Below are 22,978 nucleotides of genomic sequence, written 5' to 3'. Positions count from 1 at the left end.
TATTATAACTGAGTTCAGAGAATTTTAACCTGGCTTGTTGTGGCTTGGTTGAAGTAATTGTATTAACTCCCTTTTAAAGTCTGGTTTCCCTCTCTGAACGGTGGAATGTAGTATATTTTAACCTGCACACACCCAGGTTTTCTCCCAATAGCCTTAATATGATTGAATGTGAACCTGAGAGAGACTGTAAATGTTCTTACTCTTGCATACTTTAATTTAAGCCTCCAGTAGTCCACACCTATTGTTTCATTAACCCTTAATTAAACTTGTTTTATTCATCTTGTGCTGTTTTTGATAATGAATGGCTTTGGCATATATTGAATTCCACTACAAATGGATTACAACCCTGGAGGAGTTCTTGAATGTCAACATCCTTGACATGACAAAGAAGCAGCAAGGGTGGTTTCGGGTAAACAACATAAAAATGACAAAACAACACATCACATATTGTGAGACTTCTTAAAAAATACTAATAAAACCTTTATTAGGATAACAATCCATTGCTTCAAAACATTCAATTAAAAAATGTAAATGGTAATGACAGTAACAGATACATGAGAGGATGAAATGAAACTAGTCTAAAGAATGAAATGCTATACAATTGCAGGATTACTACACTCTTTTTTACAGGTTTTTTTTTTTTTTAAAGCGTACTTGTTAAGTTGTAATTCCTGTTATGTAATAGAAAAAAAAACTGCTTAAAATGAAGATGACAATAAAAAAGTATTGTAGCTGTTTTTGGTCGAATTGCTTAACTTTCTTTACAGGAATGACAACATATTTGGATAATAGTAGTACAAAAGTGTGAAAACTGAAAATGTTGATAGGTGCTACACTACATCGTTAGTAAGTTTCAAAAAACAGTGAATTAATATAATTCGTGTTGCTGAAGAAACACCTTTTTTCCCTTAATTGAGGAATCTGGAGGATGTGTGAAGAAAAAAATCTGAATCATGCTACAGAAAAAAAACAAAAATATCTGATGGAACAAGTAAGTAAACTGTAATCTTGAAATTTGCAGCATTTAAGTCCATTTGATGGTCTGCAAGACTACGAGAATCCCCTCTGAAAGAGAAGAGGGAGTCTTGTGTAGAACAAGACATATTTATTGAACTCAGAGACTAATAAGCAGAAGGTTTATGTGGATTTACTGTGTGGAGGGCTTATGGAGATCACGCAGATCACTCCTTGCTGGTGATGTCATTAAGTTTCAAAGTCTCTTCCCTAGCTTTGTTCTTATTGTTCTTTACTTCTCCCTCCACATGCCACCCCACCATCAGCTGGTACACAATCACACCAATAATGGATCCCAGGAAGGGGGCGAAGAATGGCACCAAAAACCAACACTCCCTGGTACTGTTGCAAACCAGAGGAGAAACACTTGTAAATTTTTACTCACTGAAAAATGCAGATCAGCTTGAAAGCACTGCAAGTTGGTTCATGATGTACCTAAATACTGTAGTTTATGTTATAGGAATTAAATGTAAAGACTTACGTGAAGACTTCACCACCCCAACCAGCCATGGCAGTGAAAAGACGAGGCCCGAAATCCCTAGCTGGGTTGACTGCATAACCAGAATTGAAGCCCATGGAGAGTCCAATGATAAGGACACTGAATCCCACCGTGAAGGCTTCAAGACCTTGGGGGATTGGGTTGTTGTAGGGGTCCACAATGGCCAGGATGCAGACAATTAGAGATGTTGTGCCTATCACCTGTAAAGATGATTATATTTTATAGATGTAAATATAAAAGATAAGAAATATAATACATTTATTATAATTACAGAGCCTCTAAGGGGAAATGGTGATGGGAAAAAATTGTATTGGAAGGTAAAATTATATTTCTGTATTTCTATGCATTGCATTCATAACCGTGCCCTGTAAATAAATAAAAACTATAAAAATAAATATTATTATATTCAAATTATTATATAAAACTATTTAATTTATATTAAATATTTACTAATACAAATGTAATATTTAAAGGCTCTGCAAAAATAAAATTATATATCAGACCAACAAATGCCATTTCTCATTTGCAGAGTATGGGTTTTTTGGTTTAATGAGGGATTAGTTACAAACTTGCAGTTACTGACCTGGTCAAAAAAGCCATTCAAGATGGTGAGATGTGGGTTTGGGTAAGTAGCAAAAATACCAGCAGTGGCATTTTCCCCAGTTACGAGCAACACATTGTTTTCTCCAGAATAATCATACATTGCATCTAAAATATACAAAAAAAGAAGTGTCAAAAAGAAGAAACATAATATACACTTTCGACGAGAAAAAGAAATTTATATTACATAACGTACCATGGTATTCAGCAAAGATGATCGCGGCACCCAAGAAGGCTCCAAGTGTTTGGAACATAAAGTACACAGGGAACTTTCTCCATTTTTCTCTTCCCAAGAGGCAGAGAGCAAATGTAACTGCTGGATTTAAATGTCCACCTAAAAAAAAGAAAAAACAATAACATATTCCATAAGATCATCCACAAAGAATTTTTTTATAAAAACTCAGTCCAACAGCTTAGGATGCAATTTTAGAGGAGTTGCCAACCTGACACCTGGCCACAAACCAAGATTCCAAGGGTAGCAGCAAAACCAAAAGCAAGGTTTACAGAGAGAAAGCGACCGTGAGTTTCTCTACTTAGTACCATCTGAGCCACCGCACCACAGCCAAACATCTGTGAATGGTGTAAAATAAGAACATGCGTTAATCACTATTTGAAAAACCACACAATTTTTATGTGTGCCATTTATATCAGAGCTGTGAAGAATTCAAGTGAAAAAATAGCAGGTTGCCATTTCAAACTCTGCTAAAAATAAACAAAGTATTCCCTTTTGTTCAAACACTACAAATCTATAGTGACTAAGGGCTGCAAGTCCCTTCTTACAAAGAGCGATTGCAAGTTGCTGTTCAGACTTGTGTCTGAAGTATCTATTGTAAAGGTCATCTCAGAATGAAATATCTTTGGCATTGTACCGAATTATCACCCAGACAGCAACAAGTGTCGGCCCACATCTGGCCCACATGGATTTCAAAGGGGCCGTGTGGCCCGGATCTGGGCCAACACTGTTGGGGCTTTTACCAAAGTCATGTAATTGCCAGGATGCACTGATGAGCTTTCATGAGACTAAATCTCAGCAATAATGTCAATGCAATTCTAAAAAAGGCATCTCACAAAATCAATTTATCACCTAAGCATGGCCCTAAAAGTATCCTTTCGATTTCAGTAATGACAGCTAAATGCAAATACAAAATTTCCTTGGGTTATTCGATTTATTTCACTTATCTGTGTGAACAAAGACTCACTCTAACTGTTTCTGCTCTAGGAACAACATCCGCTGAAAAGGTCAATATCACAGCACTGACCTTCACAGACAAAGAGCATGTTCAAAGTAGCTTGTACACCGAATACCTTTTTGCTGCTCAGCAAACATCACACCTGTTGAGTGATCCAGTTATCACATGACCTCTCTTTTTAAGTATTATCTCTGGTATAACCCGTGCCACACACCTTAAAAACAAACTATGAGTGTGCTTCTTGAAATGAGTTGTTTTTTTCTAAAGTACTTGTGAAATTGCATAATTCCCCTGCAAAGATTTTGTAACAGCAGTTTGATGTCAAATCCCTCTTTAATCCCTCATATTTCATACCACTCCTGTAACTGTCATGTCACACTTCTGACTTCTGATGGCAGTGGTTCCTTTACTGTAATCTGCCATATGTGATGCATTTATCAAACATCCAGTTAAGTGCAATGTTCAAGAACATTTCTTTATAGTGATATCACTGAGTATTGACAAATCGTGGGTCTGTCAAGCATGTTTTTCTAATAGTCATTTTTTCACCCTCGTTAAATATATAAATATGACTGCATTCATTTCAAACCTAATATACAGATTTTACATGTTTAGAATAAGATAAAGTGGATTTCAAAATGAATCCCTGGCGTTGGTGAGACAAATGCACTCTGTTAATATTGACTCAAAGGTGATTCATTAAACCTCAACATACTAAGTTATGACGTGTGGATTGTGGCATCATAATAGATGTGAGGAAACAAGTATTATCCATCGAAAGCTTTGGCACGTGCCTCTTTTCTGCTGCAAGTTGCTACATGTTTATCTGCACTGTCACAGAGAAAATCAGCACTAAATTAGGGAGGATGATTCAGCAATTTTTTCTGTTTATCATGTTTGAAGAGCATTTCTCACAAACAGGACAGACATTACCACTATTCTTTCTTATCTATTTGCAAACGACTTCCTTAGTATAGCATAGTTCCTCAGTGCATAATTAACATTTATCAATAAAAGACCATGCAGGAAACTTCCTTCATAGTTGTAAAGGTAAGTTTCAATTGTTTTTTTAATGTTTTTGCATACAATGAAAGCCAGTGACTTTCAACGTATTTAAAAACGTTTCTTTTCTGTTCCACAGAAGAAAGTCATACAGGTTTGAGGGACTTTCAAAATCATCGATTTGAACAGATTTTTGGATATTTCCTGACATCTTCCCTGGACTATGAACCAACAGCAGGAAACTAAAACACACTGGTGTTAGATCTGCATTCCAGAATCCACACCAATGTGTATACAATAATACAGATATTATTGCTAATTTGCACTTATCCTCTATTCACTCAATTGCTTGTGGAAAAGTGCATGACCAAAGTAAACAATACACTCTGTCTTTGTCATCAATCTGAGTGAGAAGAAAAGCAAGGGTGCAATTATTTCTCAGCTGATACTCTACTGTAACTCTCATGTGTGCAATGTTACACTACAATACAAAATTATTTCTGGCTTTTATTACAGAAACATAAACATGCTTTTTCAGACTATTTGACAAGCTACATTTGTATTAAGTTACACTGACCTCAGCTTTGATGCTGACAATAAGAAATTCTTTACTGAGGAGAAATACCCACCACAAGGATGAGAGTTCCCAAGCATTCAGCCAGTCCCTGGCGCAGTAGCTTGTTGCGGATCTGGAAAGTGTGTGCAAGCTTTTCCAGCATGTCCTTCTGCCAACCCATCTTTCAGGCAGGTCTGGATGTCTTCCTTTGCCTGTGTGAAACAACCTGTATGTCCCTCAGAGATGTATGCTCATGTGAAGGCCAGTGCTCTGCTCTTATAGACATGATAGACCAGGACCAGCCCTTCATGCTTCTGCCTGCCCCCTTACACACACACACACACAAACACTCACCTATACATCACATTATCTCCCTCGAACCCTCCCTGTATTATTCACGTATAAACTCACACCCCTTCACACTGCATTCCTGTCATCTCTATAATAGAACAGGTTCTTCCCTTTTTTCTCTTCCCTTTCTCTCACATCTTTGTATTTTTACAGACTATTAAGCCTTTTAGTTCAAAATGGGCCCGGGTGTGAAATTTTAGAAGTAGATTAAGCTAATCTCTAAAGGACCAGTGGTAGGAGAAGAGTTTCATTTTGAGTTGACATGAAACATGACTAAGGCTCTGACTCCAGGAATAGGCAGGGTCGTTTTCTTAGTTGTATATGATTCATAAAATCTGTTACTAATGATGCTGATTAGGCACTTAATGAATCTAGACACATAATTATATATAGACGGTTTTATTGGGCGCACGCGCCTGGCCCAAAGTTAACTTCTGGTCCGTGTTTGTTTATCAGTCTGGCTATGGCGCCGGCTACAAACGCAAGAGTTAAAGTTAAGGAAATGAGTAGACAGATGTTGGGCTCAGGTGGTTGTGCTGTGTGATGTGTTTCCCATACATTTATTTATTTGTGGCGCTCGCCACAATATCAAAACTGACCGATTTTCCAAAAGGCTTTGTTGAATAAACATGAGCACGTACTGCATGTTTAAAAATCAAAACAAGGTGCGGGTGTTTTTATATCACTGTATTTCTATCTTTAGAAAATTTTTTATGTCATTTTCATTTCATCTTGCATGTAATGTCTGATAAAGCAGCGTTTGTGAGCTCACCGCTGCTTTGTATACAGCTGTTACTAGGGAAACCTCTGTTTCTCCCGCTTTAAAGCACCTCCTGCTGGCAGAGAATGAATTTGCATTTTCAAAAAGTCCATCTGATTTAGGCAGCAAACATATTTTGCTTGTTATCAAAAATAATCTACTCTAGAGGGACTGTTTTTATTGATTCTGTTTGGAAGTCTACCGGAAGTTAAGTTAGGGCCATAAAAGTGTGCATGCCTGTCGTTGAAACCATCTATCTATCTATATATATAATCTATCTATCTATATATATATATATATATAAAAAAAAAAAAAAAAAATATATATATATATATTAGGGCTGGTAAGCGATTACATTTTTTTAAATCTAATTACATGATGTGGCGATTAATTGATCTAATTAATCGCACAATTACTCCCAAAAGATGATTTAAAGTCATTGCTGTGTAAAGCATCAAACAGACATTACAAAAATTAGCTTCAGCAAGAAATATTTTGTTTGATAAAATTTATTACATATACTCTTTTGGACAATGAGAACGAGTAAATGATGACACAATTGTCATTTTTTTGGGTGGGTGAACTATACCATTAATAATTAATTTTATTATTATTACTATGGAAAAATTAAATTACTTCTTTAATGAAATGATAGACCTACTCTAAAAAATAAACTAAAACTGCCAGCAGGTGATGGTAAATGTCTTAATGATATATAAATGATATATTGAGTCATTTATTCATTCATTTGATTCGTTCAAATGGCTGATTCATTCAGGAGTGAAGTAAATGGTACTTTATGAATGGTCCATTGACTCATTACTAGGCTTGTTCGACTTGAAGCGGATCATCATCATCAGATCGATCAGTGTGTGCAAGAGCTATTCGCTTGTTAAGTGGTGACGTAAGAAGCGCTGTTTCCGGGTCCAAGCCTCAACTCGCTTCACTTGAGAATATTACCTCAGCAGCCGTTTATGAGCACTGTTTATTCATATTAAACATTTAAGCTAAACGTTTTCAAACTTACGGTGTAGACTACAGTCTCCTTGCTCACAGCGTCCCAAACACAAATCATTTTTATATTTATTTATTTTTATTTTCATTGTCTGACTGGGATTTCAGTATGGAGTTAAAGGTTAGGATTATATATTTTTGGTAGTATTATATCGCATTGTAAGTGTATGTTAGCACCTTTTGTTGTTTTCTCGTGGTATCTGATAGAGGTCTGGGGAAGAGGTGAGACGTGACGTCAGACTTAACAAGCGAATAGAGAGCAGACGTTTGCCTGAATCGCTCTTGCGGGCCTCTGATGTCATACACCGATCGATCTGTGCAGCGCCGTTTCAAATCCAACGCGCCTATGGCCAAGGGTTGAACGCGCCAAACGGTTAACCCAATTCGTTCAAAACGTACATTACGAAATGAAATGCCGCTGTGTTGCTCGGAGACGGAGACGAACAGTTCTGCTCTGTCATTATATTTTCGTTGGCAAAATTGTGCAAAACAGACATGTGTCTAAAATAACACAATATTAACTTCTTTACTTACTGAACTGTTGTCACGTTTGGATCAGTACCACACTTGCACTCGTGTGATATTGCACTTAGCCTATTGCTCGTGTGATATTGCACTTAGCCTATTGCTCGTGTGATATTTCTTAACTATATGATGTATCTTGAATTTTAGCGACATTCTAACTACGTTCTCTAGGCCCCATCACGCAGTGAGTTATTGCCCTGCCTCATATTTTTCATCAATCGACCGTATGAAATGTTAGATGACCCACATACTAGATCTGGGGCGGGGCAACGCCTTATTTTTCACAGTAATTAATTAATCGAATTAACGCGTTAAATTACCAGCCCTTATATATATGTATATTTACAATTTCAAGGGCAAAAAAATATTCTTAAATTATTTAAACCGCACAACAAGAGAACTGTTTTCAACGGTCGACCGGCCAGAACTGGTTTCTTGCTCTGGGTCCATACCACTGATAATGGAGAATATATATAGACCAGTGTGGTCCAAACGCACGATCGGCGGTTTTTAGTTTTATTTTGACCGTTTCTGTTCCGGAATTGAACACATTTGCATTGCAGTCATTTCCCAAAATGTAATTTGTGTGGACCTATTACGAACAACGACTGTTAACAGAGGCCAGAGACGCTGAGGACGGACACAAAACTGAACCAGGCAGAGCAGTTCACTGTTCACGATGGGCGAAATATAGGAAGAAAATATAAATATTGCATTGGGAGTTTATATGAATGTATCTACGGGGAACTGACTGTCTTCAGTTAAGTTTCAATGGCTTTTTCTTTTCCACTTACCTCGGTATAAACTAGCAGTGTTTTGAAGCACAGCGCTGCTCTGTTTACAGCGGTAACCAAGGAAACGCTGTATCGATGCTGTTTCATAAGCCTCGTCTCTTTCAGCCCTTCTGCTGTTTTTGTTGGATCGCCATTAATATGCACTTGTTGCCTCTAATTTCAAGCAGCATTGTAATGCATTATAAATGTACCAAAACCTTGTTGTACTACAAAAGTCTGTAAGATTGTACATGTTTACATCGTAGTCTACATTGTAATAGGCTAGAAACAGTAATAATAGTAGGTTATGAGTTAGATGCCAGATACTGGTTAATTGATTTTTAGAATAGAGATCTCGGTTCTCCCACGATTCTGAAAACAAAACATTAGACAAAAACAAAATAATATAGGCTAATTCACTTAGGTTTTATTTATTGTTAGAAATTAGTCTAAAATGTTGTAAATGAGCCTTTTAAAAATAACAATATGATATATATATGAAATAAATGAACTTGATTCAATAGTTTTTGAATGAATCTCTTGACTGAATGAATTAGACAACAAATGCATTTTAAAGTACACATGAAATCAAAATTGACTATATTTATTTTGTTAGCGCACATTGCTATTTTTGTGGTTAACAATTCATCCATGCAAGTCAATCCACAAAAAAAAAAATAGTTTGCCTTCGTAATCTTTAGTACAAATCTGAGAATGCTCCTCCCCTCTAAAACGACGGACCTTCTGTGATGACGTCAGTCTGACCTAAGGCATGAGCATAAGCACGCCCCTCCAACTGTCAGTGCCCCGTGAGCGTTGACAGCGCGTGGAGGAAAAAACACGCCTTCTGCTTTCCTCATTCAATATTCCGTTTCTCTCGGAAGTACGTCAAAATACGGAAGTAAACTCGGTTGCAAACTTCCGGTTCACGCAGACTTTAACAGTCACTGGTCGCTGCCTACTGGCATAATGTAACATAGGCCTACAATCTTTATTTGAAGCGTAATGAGTTCCAAAGGTCAGTTTCTCATTTTGAATACAGCTGCCGCAACATCAGCTATCCGGACTATAAACTTTTATCCCAATACTTTCATTATTAGTATTTAATGTTTGTAACACAGAAATGTAGCCTATTGTGTCAAGTAGCGGTTTCAAACATAAGTTTACATGATGAACGCTGCTGTCTCTGGATCAGTGGCTGCGCGAAAGCAGATTTAAATATTCCGATGTGATTGTGATTTCAAATGTTTAATATAGCCTACGTAGTGGAATCATCGTCATAGCAGATTGCGTGTGTTTGAATCGAGATTGCGATCTTTCAATGATTAGTCCTTATGAGCCTATGAAATGGAAAGGGACTGATGATAACTGAGACCATGACAATGGTTGTATGAGCAAGGTGACGCATGTATATTATGAAAAGGAGTGAGACAAAAACATAGACCTTTTCGACATTTTGTGTGTGTAGGATTTAGATTCCTGGATATACAACTGGTTAAATATTGCCTGTCAAACAAGTGAACCTTAAAAATAGACACTGTTGTATTTTGGACATTATAATCTTGGGTTCACAGACTTATTAGAATGCAAATGTAACAGTAGAAATAGAAAATTAGAGATAGGTCTGTTTTAAATCAGATTTCATTGGAAGTGAGGTTACTGTAACAGTTTTAAGATTCAGTGGAACAGTCCGAATACCGATGTCAAATGTTGACAAAGTTATCAGGTACAGTAGTTCTAGGAATATGCGTGAGCTGGATTTAACCGACAGGATGATTTAGATTTCATAATTAATACCTTGGCAGAGGATGAGCTCAGGCTGGAAAACAATGAATTTTCAAGAACACACACATTAAAAAAAAAACTGAATTTCTGGTTTTACTATGATTAGAGCAGCAGCAGCGGCAAGCGCGTGAGGTTGCCATGGCAAACAGATACATTGTACACAAATTACTTGTAAAGGCTGCGCTGTCTATTTCTGCTGCACTAGCAATAAACAGGTTGAATAGAATGCACCATAAACATGTTTGCCAACAGAATCGCAAAGTAGATTTTAAGCAAATCATCAAGTGAATTACCCATTGCTTTAAAACAGATATATTTTGGACATTATTCAAGTTAAACGCACAGGCACACAAACACATTTAGTAACGTTAAATCTTACTGAAAATGGCTGATCAAGCAGTTTATATTCTGAAATATATTTCTAGGTTGTGTTCTGTTTGCATTAAATTACATTTGGATGTAAATGGTCCATTTCCTGACATAAATGTAGAACACTGAGCTGCTAAGGGAGTGTCTAATGGAACACCTTTATGACGCTGTCGGGGTCTGGAGTCGGGCATCTAGCTTCATCTGTCTTTATTTTGGTTAGGTTCAGATTCCTCTGCAGTTGTTGTATGTTAAAAAACACACTAAATATCCATTCATGTCATGCAACAGCATGCAACAGGCAAGCATAGGCTATTATCCACCAAAATGCAGATTCGTCACGCGCCAACTTCTTACGGAAAGCCTATTAGTAAGTCTGATTTTATTTATGAATTTACTTACAATAAATAACAGTAAAATATATTAAAATAACTACATTATGTGCATATTTACTTTTGAGTTGAAAACATTATTAATTAATAAATATTTTAAAATCTTTCAATCGTTGGGGGGGGGGGGTCAACGATCGAAAATAGTAGGATATTTTGCCAATTACTTATTGCAAATAGTTGCAATTATATGCACCTCAGCATTGTAATACATTATAAACCAGTATGAGTTGAGTGTAAATTGAGAGTAAATTTTAATTCTAATTATTAAATGGATGCCACCTCATTGGGAAAAAAACCCTTCGTACACCTACCCTACTTTATTTTCAACTTTTTGATGATTTTCTTCAATTTTATTAAAAATAAATGCTTTTCTGATGTGATTTGAAATTTGAAAAGGGAGAAAAATTTTTTGAAAAAAGGCAGATTCGAACCCGGGTCGAAAAGAATAGAAATGACACAAGCTTTACCATTTACACAACTAAATTTGACAACTGGTAGCTGTCTTTTATAATGTTGACTAGCACAATCACAATCCGCCAACAATACCAGGTACTTGCACTTTTTTTTGTGTAAAATAGACGCCGATTTTTTCCCCCCAACAGCTAAACCGTTGCCCACAGAAAAAAAAAAAAAAAAAAAAAAAAAAAAAAAAAACAGGGGGTGCTGCAGCACCCTTAGCACCCCCACTTCCTGTGCCTATGTTCCTGAGTTTTCATGGACAACTGCGCTTCTGGATAACTGCCCAGACAGCAGTGCAAAACTTGTTGTAGCAGGAATCCGGATGAGGTAATTAGAGAATTCTAAGAAAAACTCATCACCTCAGTATGAACACAAGCAGTAGTCTCAAGACATGTGTCAATAACGTTTTCAGTATTGAAATCAATGTTTTTAGTATTGTAATGTAGAAATAAATAACTGATAATTTCTGAGTCATAATTCAAGTGTTTGTCGAATTATGACTCAGAAGTTATTAGTTATTTGTTTAACATTAATTTTAATGCGTAAGATTGCTTAGTCTCTCCTTCTAAGACATATTTTCATCTAGTGCAGGGATTTTTATAACTTTACAGACCAGGGACGACCCATCTTAACTTTCAGTCAAAGTGTATATTTATTTAAAAGTAAAAATTATGAGATTTATTCAAACACATTAAATAATTAAGAGAAAAATAACATGCATTTATAGTGTAGTGCATATTAAATACTTTTATAATGCACTGAATGACTTTACCAAGGTACATGTAAAGTCATTGTTCACAAGCTGTTTTATTAACTTTCTACTGAAGATAAAACAGTGATGGGGTGATTACATGAAATGTAATTGTACTGTATCCTTCAACCTACCATTTGATGTTCAGATATAGTGCTAAACTCCCTTTAGAGTGGAGATCTTTGTCATGTACAAAGAGCTACAATACACTTTAAAGAAAGTTGAAAATGTAAAAAAGCACAACTGGGCCGATTTTAACTAAATATTCATAGATTATATAAGGATACGTAAACATTTGACACAGTCAGTAAATTATTATTTAAATGGTTTACATTTTAGATTTTAGAATTTTTTTTTTTTTTGTATCTGCAAATGCAATTTATTTATGTGTGCAGAGCCATGTTTTACATAAATGCACATATATTCTTGTTTCTCCATAAATAGTTCATTGATACCTCTGCCTCAAAATGCATAAGCACATCAGTTAGAAACTTTTTACATTTATAGAACATACATCCTAAATATATTCTCCCGAACTGCCTCCACCGACCACTGGTAGTAAGAGTTCCGTTGTTTTTTTTTTTTGTTGTTGTTGTTGTTTTGGTAACTATGAGATAGATGATTGGAAATTATTGTTAGACTCCATTTTTAGCTATACATAGCTGATCCAGACATCATCAATCATCAGATTTTTCATTCATATTTTAGGTATGTATGTTGATGTGTTTATTGCTTCTGTTGAAGTCTGATGAATCATTCTATTTTCTAAACCCTGTTTTGGTATATAGAAACTTTTTTACAGTTGTGTTTTCACAGTATTTCACAATGTCTTGACAGAAACCCTTCAAGATCTGAGAGTCATAGAGGTTGGTCTGACTACCAGAGGGCATTTATCAGTGTCAATATACTACTGTAGCAGTTTTCGAGAGAACTGTTGGCAGAATTGGTATTTATTGAACCACAGAAAATATTTTTTAGAAGGTTGAAACATGATGTGAAAAATTTAGTTTAGTAAACATTAACAGTAACCTGTAATTTTTGCAAAAAGCAAAATCAGTAAATTCTGTTCTGTAAAGTTTAGGGTTTGATTTTTAAGAAGATCAGATCTGAGGCCCGTTTCAGAAAGGAGGTTAAGTGAAAACTCTGAGTATGTTAACCCTGAAATGAGGGAAACTCTGGGTTTTTCTGAATGGGAGGTATGCTAAACCTGAGAAAGCAGGGTAAGAGTGCAGTGAATCACGTTACAAGCGTAGGGGGCGACCGGGGATGGCTGGAACATTTTTGATGTTTTTGAACGTTTTAGTCAAGCCAGTTTCTGAAAGAGAGGTAACAGTGGTAACCATGGTAACTTACTCGGTAACCTAACCTAGTTGGGAGTAGGTTTCCTTAGTTAAACCCACAGTTTCTTCGTTGAGAGTCTCCTCCACCTTTTTAAAGTGTAAGCGATGTTTAAATACCTCATTCATTCATTCATTCAATCACACTGCAAAAAATGCATTTCTTAGTGAGTATTTTGGACTCTAAATTAAATGCATTTTACTTAAACCAAGAAAAATATTATTAATGCAAAAGTGAAACAAGATTATTTTTCTGACCCTATTGGCAGATAATTTGTAAAATAAGAAAAATACACTTAAGAGACTAAATACATTGTCATTTTTATTTATGTAAAAAATCTTGATTTAAGAATCTTTAGATATTTTGACTGGAAACAACAAGACAAAAATACTAAGAGAAGCATTTTTTGCAGTGCAGGTAAATCTCAGGGTAAGTCAACTCAGAGTTAAAGTTTCAACTCAAAGCTGGTTGAACCTCCTTATTGAAACAGGCCCCAGAAGATCAGAAAGAGCTTTATTGTCATGTGTTTACACACACAAGGAATTAGTCTCAGTGTCAGGAGCTTCCAGTACAGAAAGTACAGACATAGGCTACGTCCACACAAAGCCAGCGCTTTCCCTATCCGATCTCTTTTTTTTCCCTCATCTCAAGAAATATCTGCGCCCACACGAAACCACAAAACGATGTAGTTTACATGCCAGACCAGCATGTGGTGCTGTAATTCTGCCACAGAGATACACTAAAAACGGAGAAGACTTGGACTATGCAGCATAAAGCTTATGCGCGGTATACAAACAAACATGAACAATAAATGTTTTTGTTGCTGTTACATGACGTAGCGGTGTCTGACTAGGGGCGAGACGTGGGCTGATGATGTCATTGTTTCAGAATATATACGGATTTGCTTTCCACACGAAAACGCAAGGGCGGCGTTTTCAAATATATCCACTCTGGGACCCGGTTTCAAAAAATATCAGTTTCACTCTCCCAAAATGCTGGATCCGTGTGGACAAAATGCCTATACGATACAAAATTTATGCATATATAGCAAAACACGTCTCTGTGTGGATGGGGCCATAGTGAAGAGATACATAGAATTAAAGGTAATAAAACACTAATAATAAACAATAATAACAATAACAATATAATAATAAAATATAGAGAAAAAGAAAACATCAGTAGACAGAATTGTGAATGTGTATGTGTGCTATGTACAGAAAAAGAGTTTTGATAAGTTAAGTTTGATAAGTTGTTTACTGATGTACAGTCCTGAGATGTGTTATGTATTGTTAAGGTGGAATATGGCCTGGGGGGAAAAGCTGTTCTTGTGTCTGGCTGTTTTGGTGCACAGTGCTCTGTAGCGCTGGCCAGAGTGCAACAGTTCAAAGAGAGAGTGGGCTGGGTGTGAGGGGTCCAGAGTGATTTTACCAGCCCTTTTCCTCACTCTGGAGGTGTAAAGTTCTTAGAGACATTAGGCAGGGGGGCACCAATAATCCTATCAATAGCCCGACTGTCCATTGTAGTCTCCTACTGTTTTGTTTTCTAGGCTTGATTGGGTTTATGGGGTCCAGTATCACATGTTCATGCTTCGTTTTTTAAAAAAACGCTTTATTTTACACATAATTACCCTTTATTCCACACAAACATGTTTGTTTGTTGTTGTCTCATACTTTTAGATATGCTGTTGTCTGTAAATGCTACTGCTTCTGTTAGCTTTTAATATACGATTTTATTCTGATTAAAGCTTTAATAAAGCACAGCAACCATACACGTGTCCATGTATAACGCATCTCATTGCTATGTGAAAATAAGTGTATAAATTGAACAGTTTGTTGGAGCTGATCTGACAATCTCTGAGAGAGATGCAGAGCAGGGCGATGCGGGGAACAATATTGAGAACTGCTGCTTTAAAACATTGGTTTTGAAACTTGTGAATCCATTAGAATCGTTAGAAGACAGAATCGCGATTCATATATGAAAAGATTTTTACGTGCACCCCTAGTTTTCTCTTCCTCTTCTCTAAAGCAGCACAACATGGCCTCGCCCCCCTTTGTTGCGTGTTCCCAGGGGCAGCGTTTATCTGGGTTCGTGACACAACGGACCTGGGAAGAAGCTTGTTGTAGTCCCTTACTAGCCGTTCCCCCAGCTTTTAGCCCTCGTGTCACTAGCTCCGCCCTTGTGCCATAAGTGACCGGAAGAGAAGATGAGTCCTTTTGAGGGGGAAGGGAGGTTAACATTTTTGAGTAAAGATTACAAGGGCACATGAATAAAAAAAAAAATAATAATAATATGAAGTGCACGGATAAATTATTTATAATAAAATCTGCAGTATTCAATTAAAAAATAAAAATTTAAATTGTTTATTTGATGGTGACTTTAAACTGTTACAATTTTAAATGTCGATATCTCCGTTTGCATTGAACTTTCAGAGCTGCAACTTTGCAGATATTGTTTATGCTCAAACAGCAACATTACACACTAGCTAGCATTAAAAAAGTGAAATCGCAATCAATTACCACTTTAAGAGAGAGTAAACAGCTGAAAAAGAAAAGGCATATGTAACAGTATTTTGGATCCGGACTTCTGTCTTAAAGGGGAAGCTGTCCAATATTCGTCCTGTCTGCCATTCATATTAATCAAACAACAGTGAGAGAAAATCTCTCACTGTTCTTGACTAAATAACTTTTGTAACTTTAATCAGAGAAGAAATTAAAAAATATATAATAATTATGTTTATGCATAGAATCTATATTTAAAACCCATGTTAATTATATCTATCTATCTAGATAGAACTAACACAGTGAAGACTAATTCACAAAATGTATGTAGCATTTCTTATTTATTGTAGTCTTTTGTCCTATTGCTTGCAATTAGTTTCTTATCCTTATTTCATCTGTCACGATTCGCTCTGGGAAGAACGACGGAGACACGGAGAAATGTTCACAATCTTTAATACTTGAATCACAGTGGTAAATCCACAACAGGAACATGGGAAACACACAATATTTAACAAGCAGACTTGACAAAACCAAACTGAACAGACTGGGGCTTATAAACACAGGGCAATCAGGCAAAACGGGTCCAAAAGTCTGACATCATCACTGTTTATTTATCTTCAGTGAGCTTGAGTTTTGTTGTTGTTGTTTTAAGCTTGTATTAGTTTGATATTGACATTTGTGACAAGGATTATGAAAATTCTATGGTATCAAAGTTTAAATATCATAAAAACCTTTTTAAAAGAAAAAATAACTATATTGTGATATACATTGTTTTCGTGATATCGTGATAAAATTAGTCATATCGTGATATAAGATTTTGGTCATATCGCCCACCGCTACTCTGATTGTGAGGGTCCTGGATGTGAGTTTCCCCAGTCTCACTAGTTGCTGCCTGTCTGTCAGGAAGCTGGTAATCCACTGACAGATGGAGGTGTGTATGGAGAGCTGGGTCAGTTTGGCTGAGAGGAGATCAAACTTGATTGTATTGAAAGCCGAAATGAAGTCCACAAATAAGATCCTTGCATAATTCCCAGGTCTGTCGAGGAGTTGCAGGATGTTTAACTGATTTCAGTTTCTGCCTATAAAGAATGTAATGCTTTTATTCACCAATAGTTTTTCTGTTTATCATGGTTTACACAAATATTAAGCAGTATTTTCAACAATGATAGTAATAATAAGAAATGTTTTTTGAACACCAAATCAGCATATTAGAAATATATGTCACAATTGTATTAATGGGATATAACATACAGTAGCAGACCTGTAAATCGGGTCTTAACTGTAATGTCATATTTAAACTTTGATCCTGTCACCAGTTACTTTCTTCTACTCTTATATACAGAAGAATGTTGCTTTACAAAACAGCCACACCTGCCATGTTTGGATGCACTATGGTTAGAAAGTGTGTGAACTTGTTCTAACCTGTTCCAACCCTCCCAATAGACTGTAAACAGTCCATTTCTCAAAATGCACTACAAATTCTTAGAAGCACTATGCCCATAAGCAAGATTCAAATGTCAGGTTGATACTGGCTCATTATGACACCCCTTAAGAAATCTAAAACCAAAATGTTATCAAGTGTTATTCTTGTACATCTTGTTCACATGACCGGCACAGTATAAAAAAAAAGTTCCATAATAGGAACCTTGTCAGTAATGCAGCAGGTGCGAAAGTGGGAAGGCTGACAACACCAGCATGTGAGATCATAAACATCACGATTTATTACATTTAGCAATAATTTCTCAGAACCTTGTGGAGCAGCAATACATATTCCACTATTGTTTCTCACACTTTAAGCAGTGACTTAAAGACAGTTCTAATAGCACCAGGTTATGCAATGGTTTTCACATAAGGTGTACTGACTTCATTGGTGGAGTCAGTCATTGTGTCAGGGGAAAACTTAAGTCACAGTGTTTTCATGTACTCTTTTTGGTCAGAAGTTTGTCCAAGTTGGACAGGATTCTGCACCACTGTGCTTGCATGGACTTATATATACCTACTCAGGGGTACAGATCTTGTATCAGTTTCTGTGCATATATTGTGTCATTCAGTGAGCACTGGTCACAGAAGCTACACATGAAAGCTAAAATACTGTTGAAATTAAGTAAGTTGAAATTGATGCACTAAAACCCGTAATTGCATATACTGTAGATAGATAGATAGATAGATAGATAGATAGATAGATAGATAGATAGATAGATTGATAGATTGACAGATAGATATGTATCAAGCAAGTGTGTAGCGCATGCTTAACCAGACTGACTTGGCCTATAGCTTTTCCACACAGGCCATTCAAGTTTTAGAAAGTCTTTGAAATGGAATACCTTTAATAAATTTTAGAGAAGATAGTTTCCCTTGTAAACAAGTTTAGGAGAAATAACCGACATTAATCACTGACGTGTGTGTGCGTGCGTGCGTTTTTGTGACATATCAGGACACAAATTTGTATAATGACAAGGGTATGACATAGGTATTACAAGGAGAAGGTGACTTTTCAGGACATTACCCCATATCCCCACTTTTCAAAACGCATATAAATCACACAGAATGGATGTTGTATTGAAAATCTGAAATGGCACAAAGTTTCCTGTGAGGGCTAGGGTTAGGTGTAGGGCGATAGAATATACAGTTTGAACAGTATAAAAGCCATTACGCCTATGGGATGTCCCCCCTTTTCACAAAAACAAACCTGAGTGTGTGTGTGTGTGTGTGTGTGTGTGTGTGTGTGTGTGTGTGTGTGTGTGTGTGTGTGTGTGTGTGTGTGTGTGTGTGTTTAGTTAAGCATCATATTTAATACATCAGGCTAATATGTATTATGCAAATTATGCAAATACATAAACCATCCTCAAATGTGTCATATTTGACTTTTACATTTTAACATGAAAAGAATGTAAATAATAATAATCATCATCATCATTTATAAAGCTAAAAATTATGTTGATAATCAGGAAAACACAATCTGCTTCAATTATTATTAAACAATATAAAAGTTATTCTTACCTCATAAAAATCATTAAAGATTTCACAGCAAAAAGACATGATAAAGCCATCAATCAAAGGTCAGAATGTATTAAGTACAGTAGATTTTGGGTTTTATCAGAAAATACCTGATCATTGAATTTATAAGCCCTAGAAATGTGCGTATCAACTAGGGTTGCCATCTTCAGCAAGGCAAAATAAGGGACACCCATTCACGACCCACCCCAAAAAAACCCCATCAAGGACACAATTAATCAGTGAGAAACCCATAGCTCAACAGTAAGACATGCTCAAGTAGGCTATGTAAACAGAACACATTAATATTGTTATTTTAAATCGGATTATTTATAAATATTAATTAATACAATTCCTTACATAAAGACCTTAATATTATTCAATTATTTTCAAATTTTTTATTATGTTTTTATTAATTTGCTTAAATTAGGACTACATTATTCTGTATTATATATTTGTCCAATTTTTATCTAAATAATTTAGCATTTTTGTGGCAACCCTAATATCAGCTATGATACAGTAGGCTAATATATTCATAAATAGATATTTTACTTATTGTTTAACAGAAATGTTACAATGAATGTTACTGTAAGTTGTGAGAGAATAAAATGTTTTAAAATGTGGCTAAAATATTGTAACAAGCATTCCCAAATGAGCATTCTGTTTTCAGTCAACTTATACCCCCAAAGGGGCGACATATCCTGGGGAATACAAACATTAAAATAAAATAAATAAAACTCATGTTTAAAAAAAAGCAAGAGATTGTATTATTTGTGCCCTAGTAAGATGGAAAATACCAATAAAATAATTTTCTGATGTCTCTTAATGGTGTTGCCCTTTTTAGGATTAAATCTAATAAAAAAGTTGCTTTTTAAAAATGAAACAATGACGGTGACTAAGGAAAATTCAGAGACACTTAACTTATTCAAGTCTAAAATGTTCTGTTTCCTGAGAAGAGAGAAACTTTGCAAGAATGTCTTTGCACATTCTGCTTTGTTGTTCATGCCCTTTGGTTTTTGCATTTAGCTGATATTATTATTTAAACTGACATAGAAATGAGGAACATCACAAGTAATTTACATTTAATCATTTAGCAGATGCTTTTATCCAAAGTGACTTACAAATGAGGGCAATAGAAGTAATAAAATCATCAAAAGAGCAAATATATATGTGTTTTGACAAGTCCCGGTTAGTCGTCTTATATATATATATATATATATATATATATATATATTATATATATATATATATATAATAAATAAATAAATAAAAATAATTAAAAAAAAGTAGAAAGAAAGAAGATTGAATAGATAGAGCTAGTGTTAGAGGGCCAAGTTAGACAGAGATTGCTAGTCTTAGAGGGGTTTTTTTGTTTTGTTTTTTGTTTTAATAAATAAAAAAACAAGTAGATAGAATAGAAATAGAATAGAGAGTTCCATTGTTAGAAGTAGATGGAAGAGATATGTCTTTAGTGTTTCTTGAAGATATCTAAAGATTCAGCTGCTCGGATCAGGTTGTGTTCATTCCACTAGCAGGGAATAGTGAAGGTTAAAATCAGTAAAAGTGATTTTGTACATCTCTGGGATGGCACTACAATGTGGCATTCACTTGCAGAATGCAAGCTTCTTGAGGGCACATAAGTCTGAAGTAGTGATTTTAGGTTAAGGGGTGCAGAGCCTGCGGTTGTTTTGTGAACAAACATCAATGCCTTGAATTTTATAAGAGCAGCAATTGGTAGCCAGTGCAAACTGATGAACAGAGGTGTGACATGCGCTCTTATCGGCTTGTTAAAGACTACTCTTGTTGTCGCATTCTGGATTAGCTGCAGAAGTTTAATAGAATTGACTGGAAGAAATGAACTACTGTACATTAACCACTGTCATATATATTTGTGTGTGTGTGTGTGTGTGTGTGTGTGTGTGTGTGTGTGTGTGTGTGTGTGTGTGTGTGTGTACAATTAAGGATCTTATTTAATACATCAGGCTTTTATGGCTCACATAAGCCATCCTCAAACGCCTGCTGTGTCATATTTGACATTGACATTTTAACATAAAAGAATGTAAAATAATAATAATGATATTTAACGCTAAAAATTATGTTGATAATCAAGAAATCCCAAGCTGCTTCAGTCCATTAAATGGTAATCTTGAAATATTGTTAAACAATATAAAAGTTATTCTTACATCATAAAAATAAAGATTTCACAGCAATAAGACTTGATAATGCCATCAATCAAAGGTCAGAATGCATTCTGCATCAACTATGATACAGTAGGTTAATATATTCATAAACAGACATTTTATTTATTGTTTAACAGAATGTTACAATGAATGTTACTGTAAGTTGTGAGAGAATAAAATGTTTTAAAAATGTGGTTAAAATGTTGTAACAAGCATTCCCAAATAATCATTCTGTTTTCAGTCAACTTATACCCTCAAAGGGGCGATATATCCTGGGAAATACAAACATTAAAATAAAATAAATAAAACTCATGTTTAAAAAAAAAAAGAGAGATTGAGGTGTTTGTGTCAAAGTACGATGGAAAATACCTGATCGGATTTCTTTTAATGGTCTTTAGTTGCTTTTTAAAAATTAAACAATGACAGTGACTAAGGAACATTCAGAGACACATAACATTCAAGTCTAAAATGTTCTGTTTTTCGAGAAGAGAAAAACTATTCAAGGATTTTTAAAGGGTTTTTGCACATTCTGCTTTGCAGTTCATGCCCTTTGGTTTTTGCATTTAGCTGATATTGTTATTTAAACTGACATAGAAATGAGGAACATCACAGGTGATTTACATTTACATTTATTTAGCAGTAGATAGAAATGAAATGATATAATATATAGAGCTAGTGTTATGGCGCTTTTCCACTGCATGGTATGGCATGGTACGGTTTGGTATGGTTCACTTTTGGGGGGTTTCCCACAGGGAACAGTACCTGGTACCTGGTACTGTTTTTAGTACCATCTCGGTTGCTCGTATGCTCATATATGCACGCTGCACGCTATTTCATCAGATTTTACACTATGATGAAGGAAGCGCTATCGAAGGTACGGAACGGCCAGCATCGCAGGATCTCGTTCCCTATTCATACGTAACCAAGATGTTCCCTTTCATAGGTTCACTTCAGTGCTGCGATGACATCATCACTATGGGAATGCTATACCATCATGCCTGACGTACCTAAGATAGCTGGAAGACTGAAGACCCGGGAGCCAAGAACCATCCTCACATCCAGACCAGTAGAATTTGATGAAAGTTCTATGAGAGGACTAACCTGCCACAGCACAGACATCTCCCATCAAAAGCTCTTTAAAGAAAGCCTGAGAAGAAGCCATTGCTCTTGTAAAATGAGCACGCACCTTTAGAGGCGAAATCACACCATGCGCCTCATAGGCTTCAGATATAGTCACTATCTGACCCCGCGAAGCAGCTTTAGGATTAGCTAGGCCTAGGAAGCAGTCATACTAATACTGATACTGTCATACTAACAGCTCTATGAATAATTTTTGGTTGATTGTAATCCATTACACACGTTTCTACCAAAGTTAGCTAACATTATCAAGCTGAATTTGTGTGACACAGTTTAACTCTTAGTTCTTGTCATATTTTATTACCATCTTCTAAACTATAGAGAATAATCTGAGATAATGAGAGAAATGTTGAAGGTGTCTGAATAAATTTTGTTTTGACTGTTTCTATTTAATAAAAGTTAACCAGCTAACATTATACATACTATTTTGGTTTCTGTACCCAATATTTTAAAAATTTACAAATGCAATAAAAATATTGGTATCGGTACTCGGTATCGTCAAGTACCAAAAATAAAAGTATCGGTATTGGGCGAGTACTGGAAAAAGTGGTATCGGTGCATCCCTAGTAAGCGCCAAATCAAATGAACATGTCTGTATCAGTGCAGCGCAGCTGGTAACAGAGAGAGAGGATAAACCTGCCAGCTCACAGTTATAGCTTGCTATAAGAATACTCTGAAACACGTGAGCTCTTCCACTTGTTTCAGCTCGACGCAGCAGCGGAGCTGAAGGAAGTAGTCAGGCAACTAATTATTAGTAGCACAAAGAACCAAAATCATAGTGCACAACATCTGTG

At 35.8% G+C, this 22,978-nt stretch overlaps 1 protein-coding gene across 2 annotated transcripts; it reads right to left on the bottom strand.

Moving 5' to 3' along the window:
• Positions 1-456: 456 nt before the first annotated feature.
• On the bottom strand, positions 457-8,344 carry LOC109066726 (aquaporin-3). Of its 2 annotated transcripts, none has more exons than XM_042757358.1 (7): positions 8,306-8,344; positions 4,935-5,073; positions 2,557-2,683; positions 2,310-2,447; positions 2,097-2,221; positions 1,496-1,713; positions 457-1,356 (listed from the first exon to the last, which is right to left on the bottom strand). In XM_042757358.1, exons 2-7 carry the CDS (start codon positions 5,040-5,042, stop codon positions 1,182-1,184), a joined length of 891 nt encoding a protein of 296 aa, XP_042613292.1. In that variant the 5' UTR covers positions 5,043-5,073; positions 8,306-8,344; the 3' UTR covers positions 457-1,181. The 2 variants fall into 2 exon arrangements, with proteins under 2 accessions (XP_042613292.1, XP_042613291.1); XM_042757357.1 differs by having other exon boundaries at positions 4,935-5,186; positions 8,306-8,341.
• Positions 8,345-22,978: the final 14,634 nt, after the last annotated feature.

This window comes from Cyprinus carpio, chromosome A5, assembly GCF_018340385.1.
Source record: "Cyprinus carpio isolate SPL01 chromosome A5, ASM1834038v1, whole genome shotgun sequence".
Taxonomy (NCBI): Eukaryota; Metazoa; Chordata; class Actinopteri; order Cypriniformes; family Cyprinidae; genus Cyprinus; species Cyprinus carpio.
This window is presented reverse-complemented; position numbering and strand designations above follow the sequence as displayed.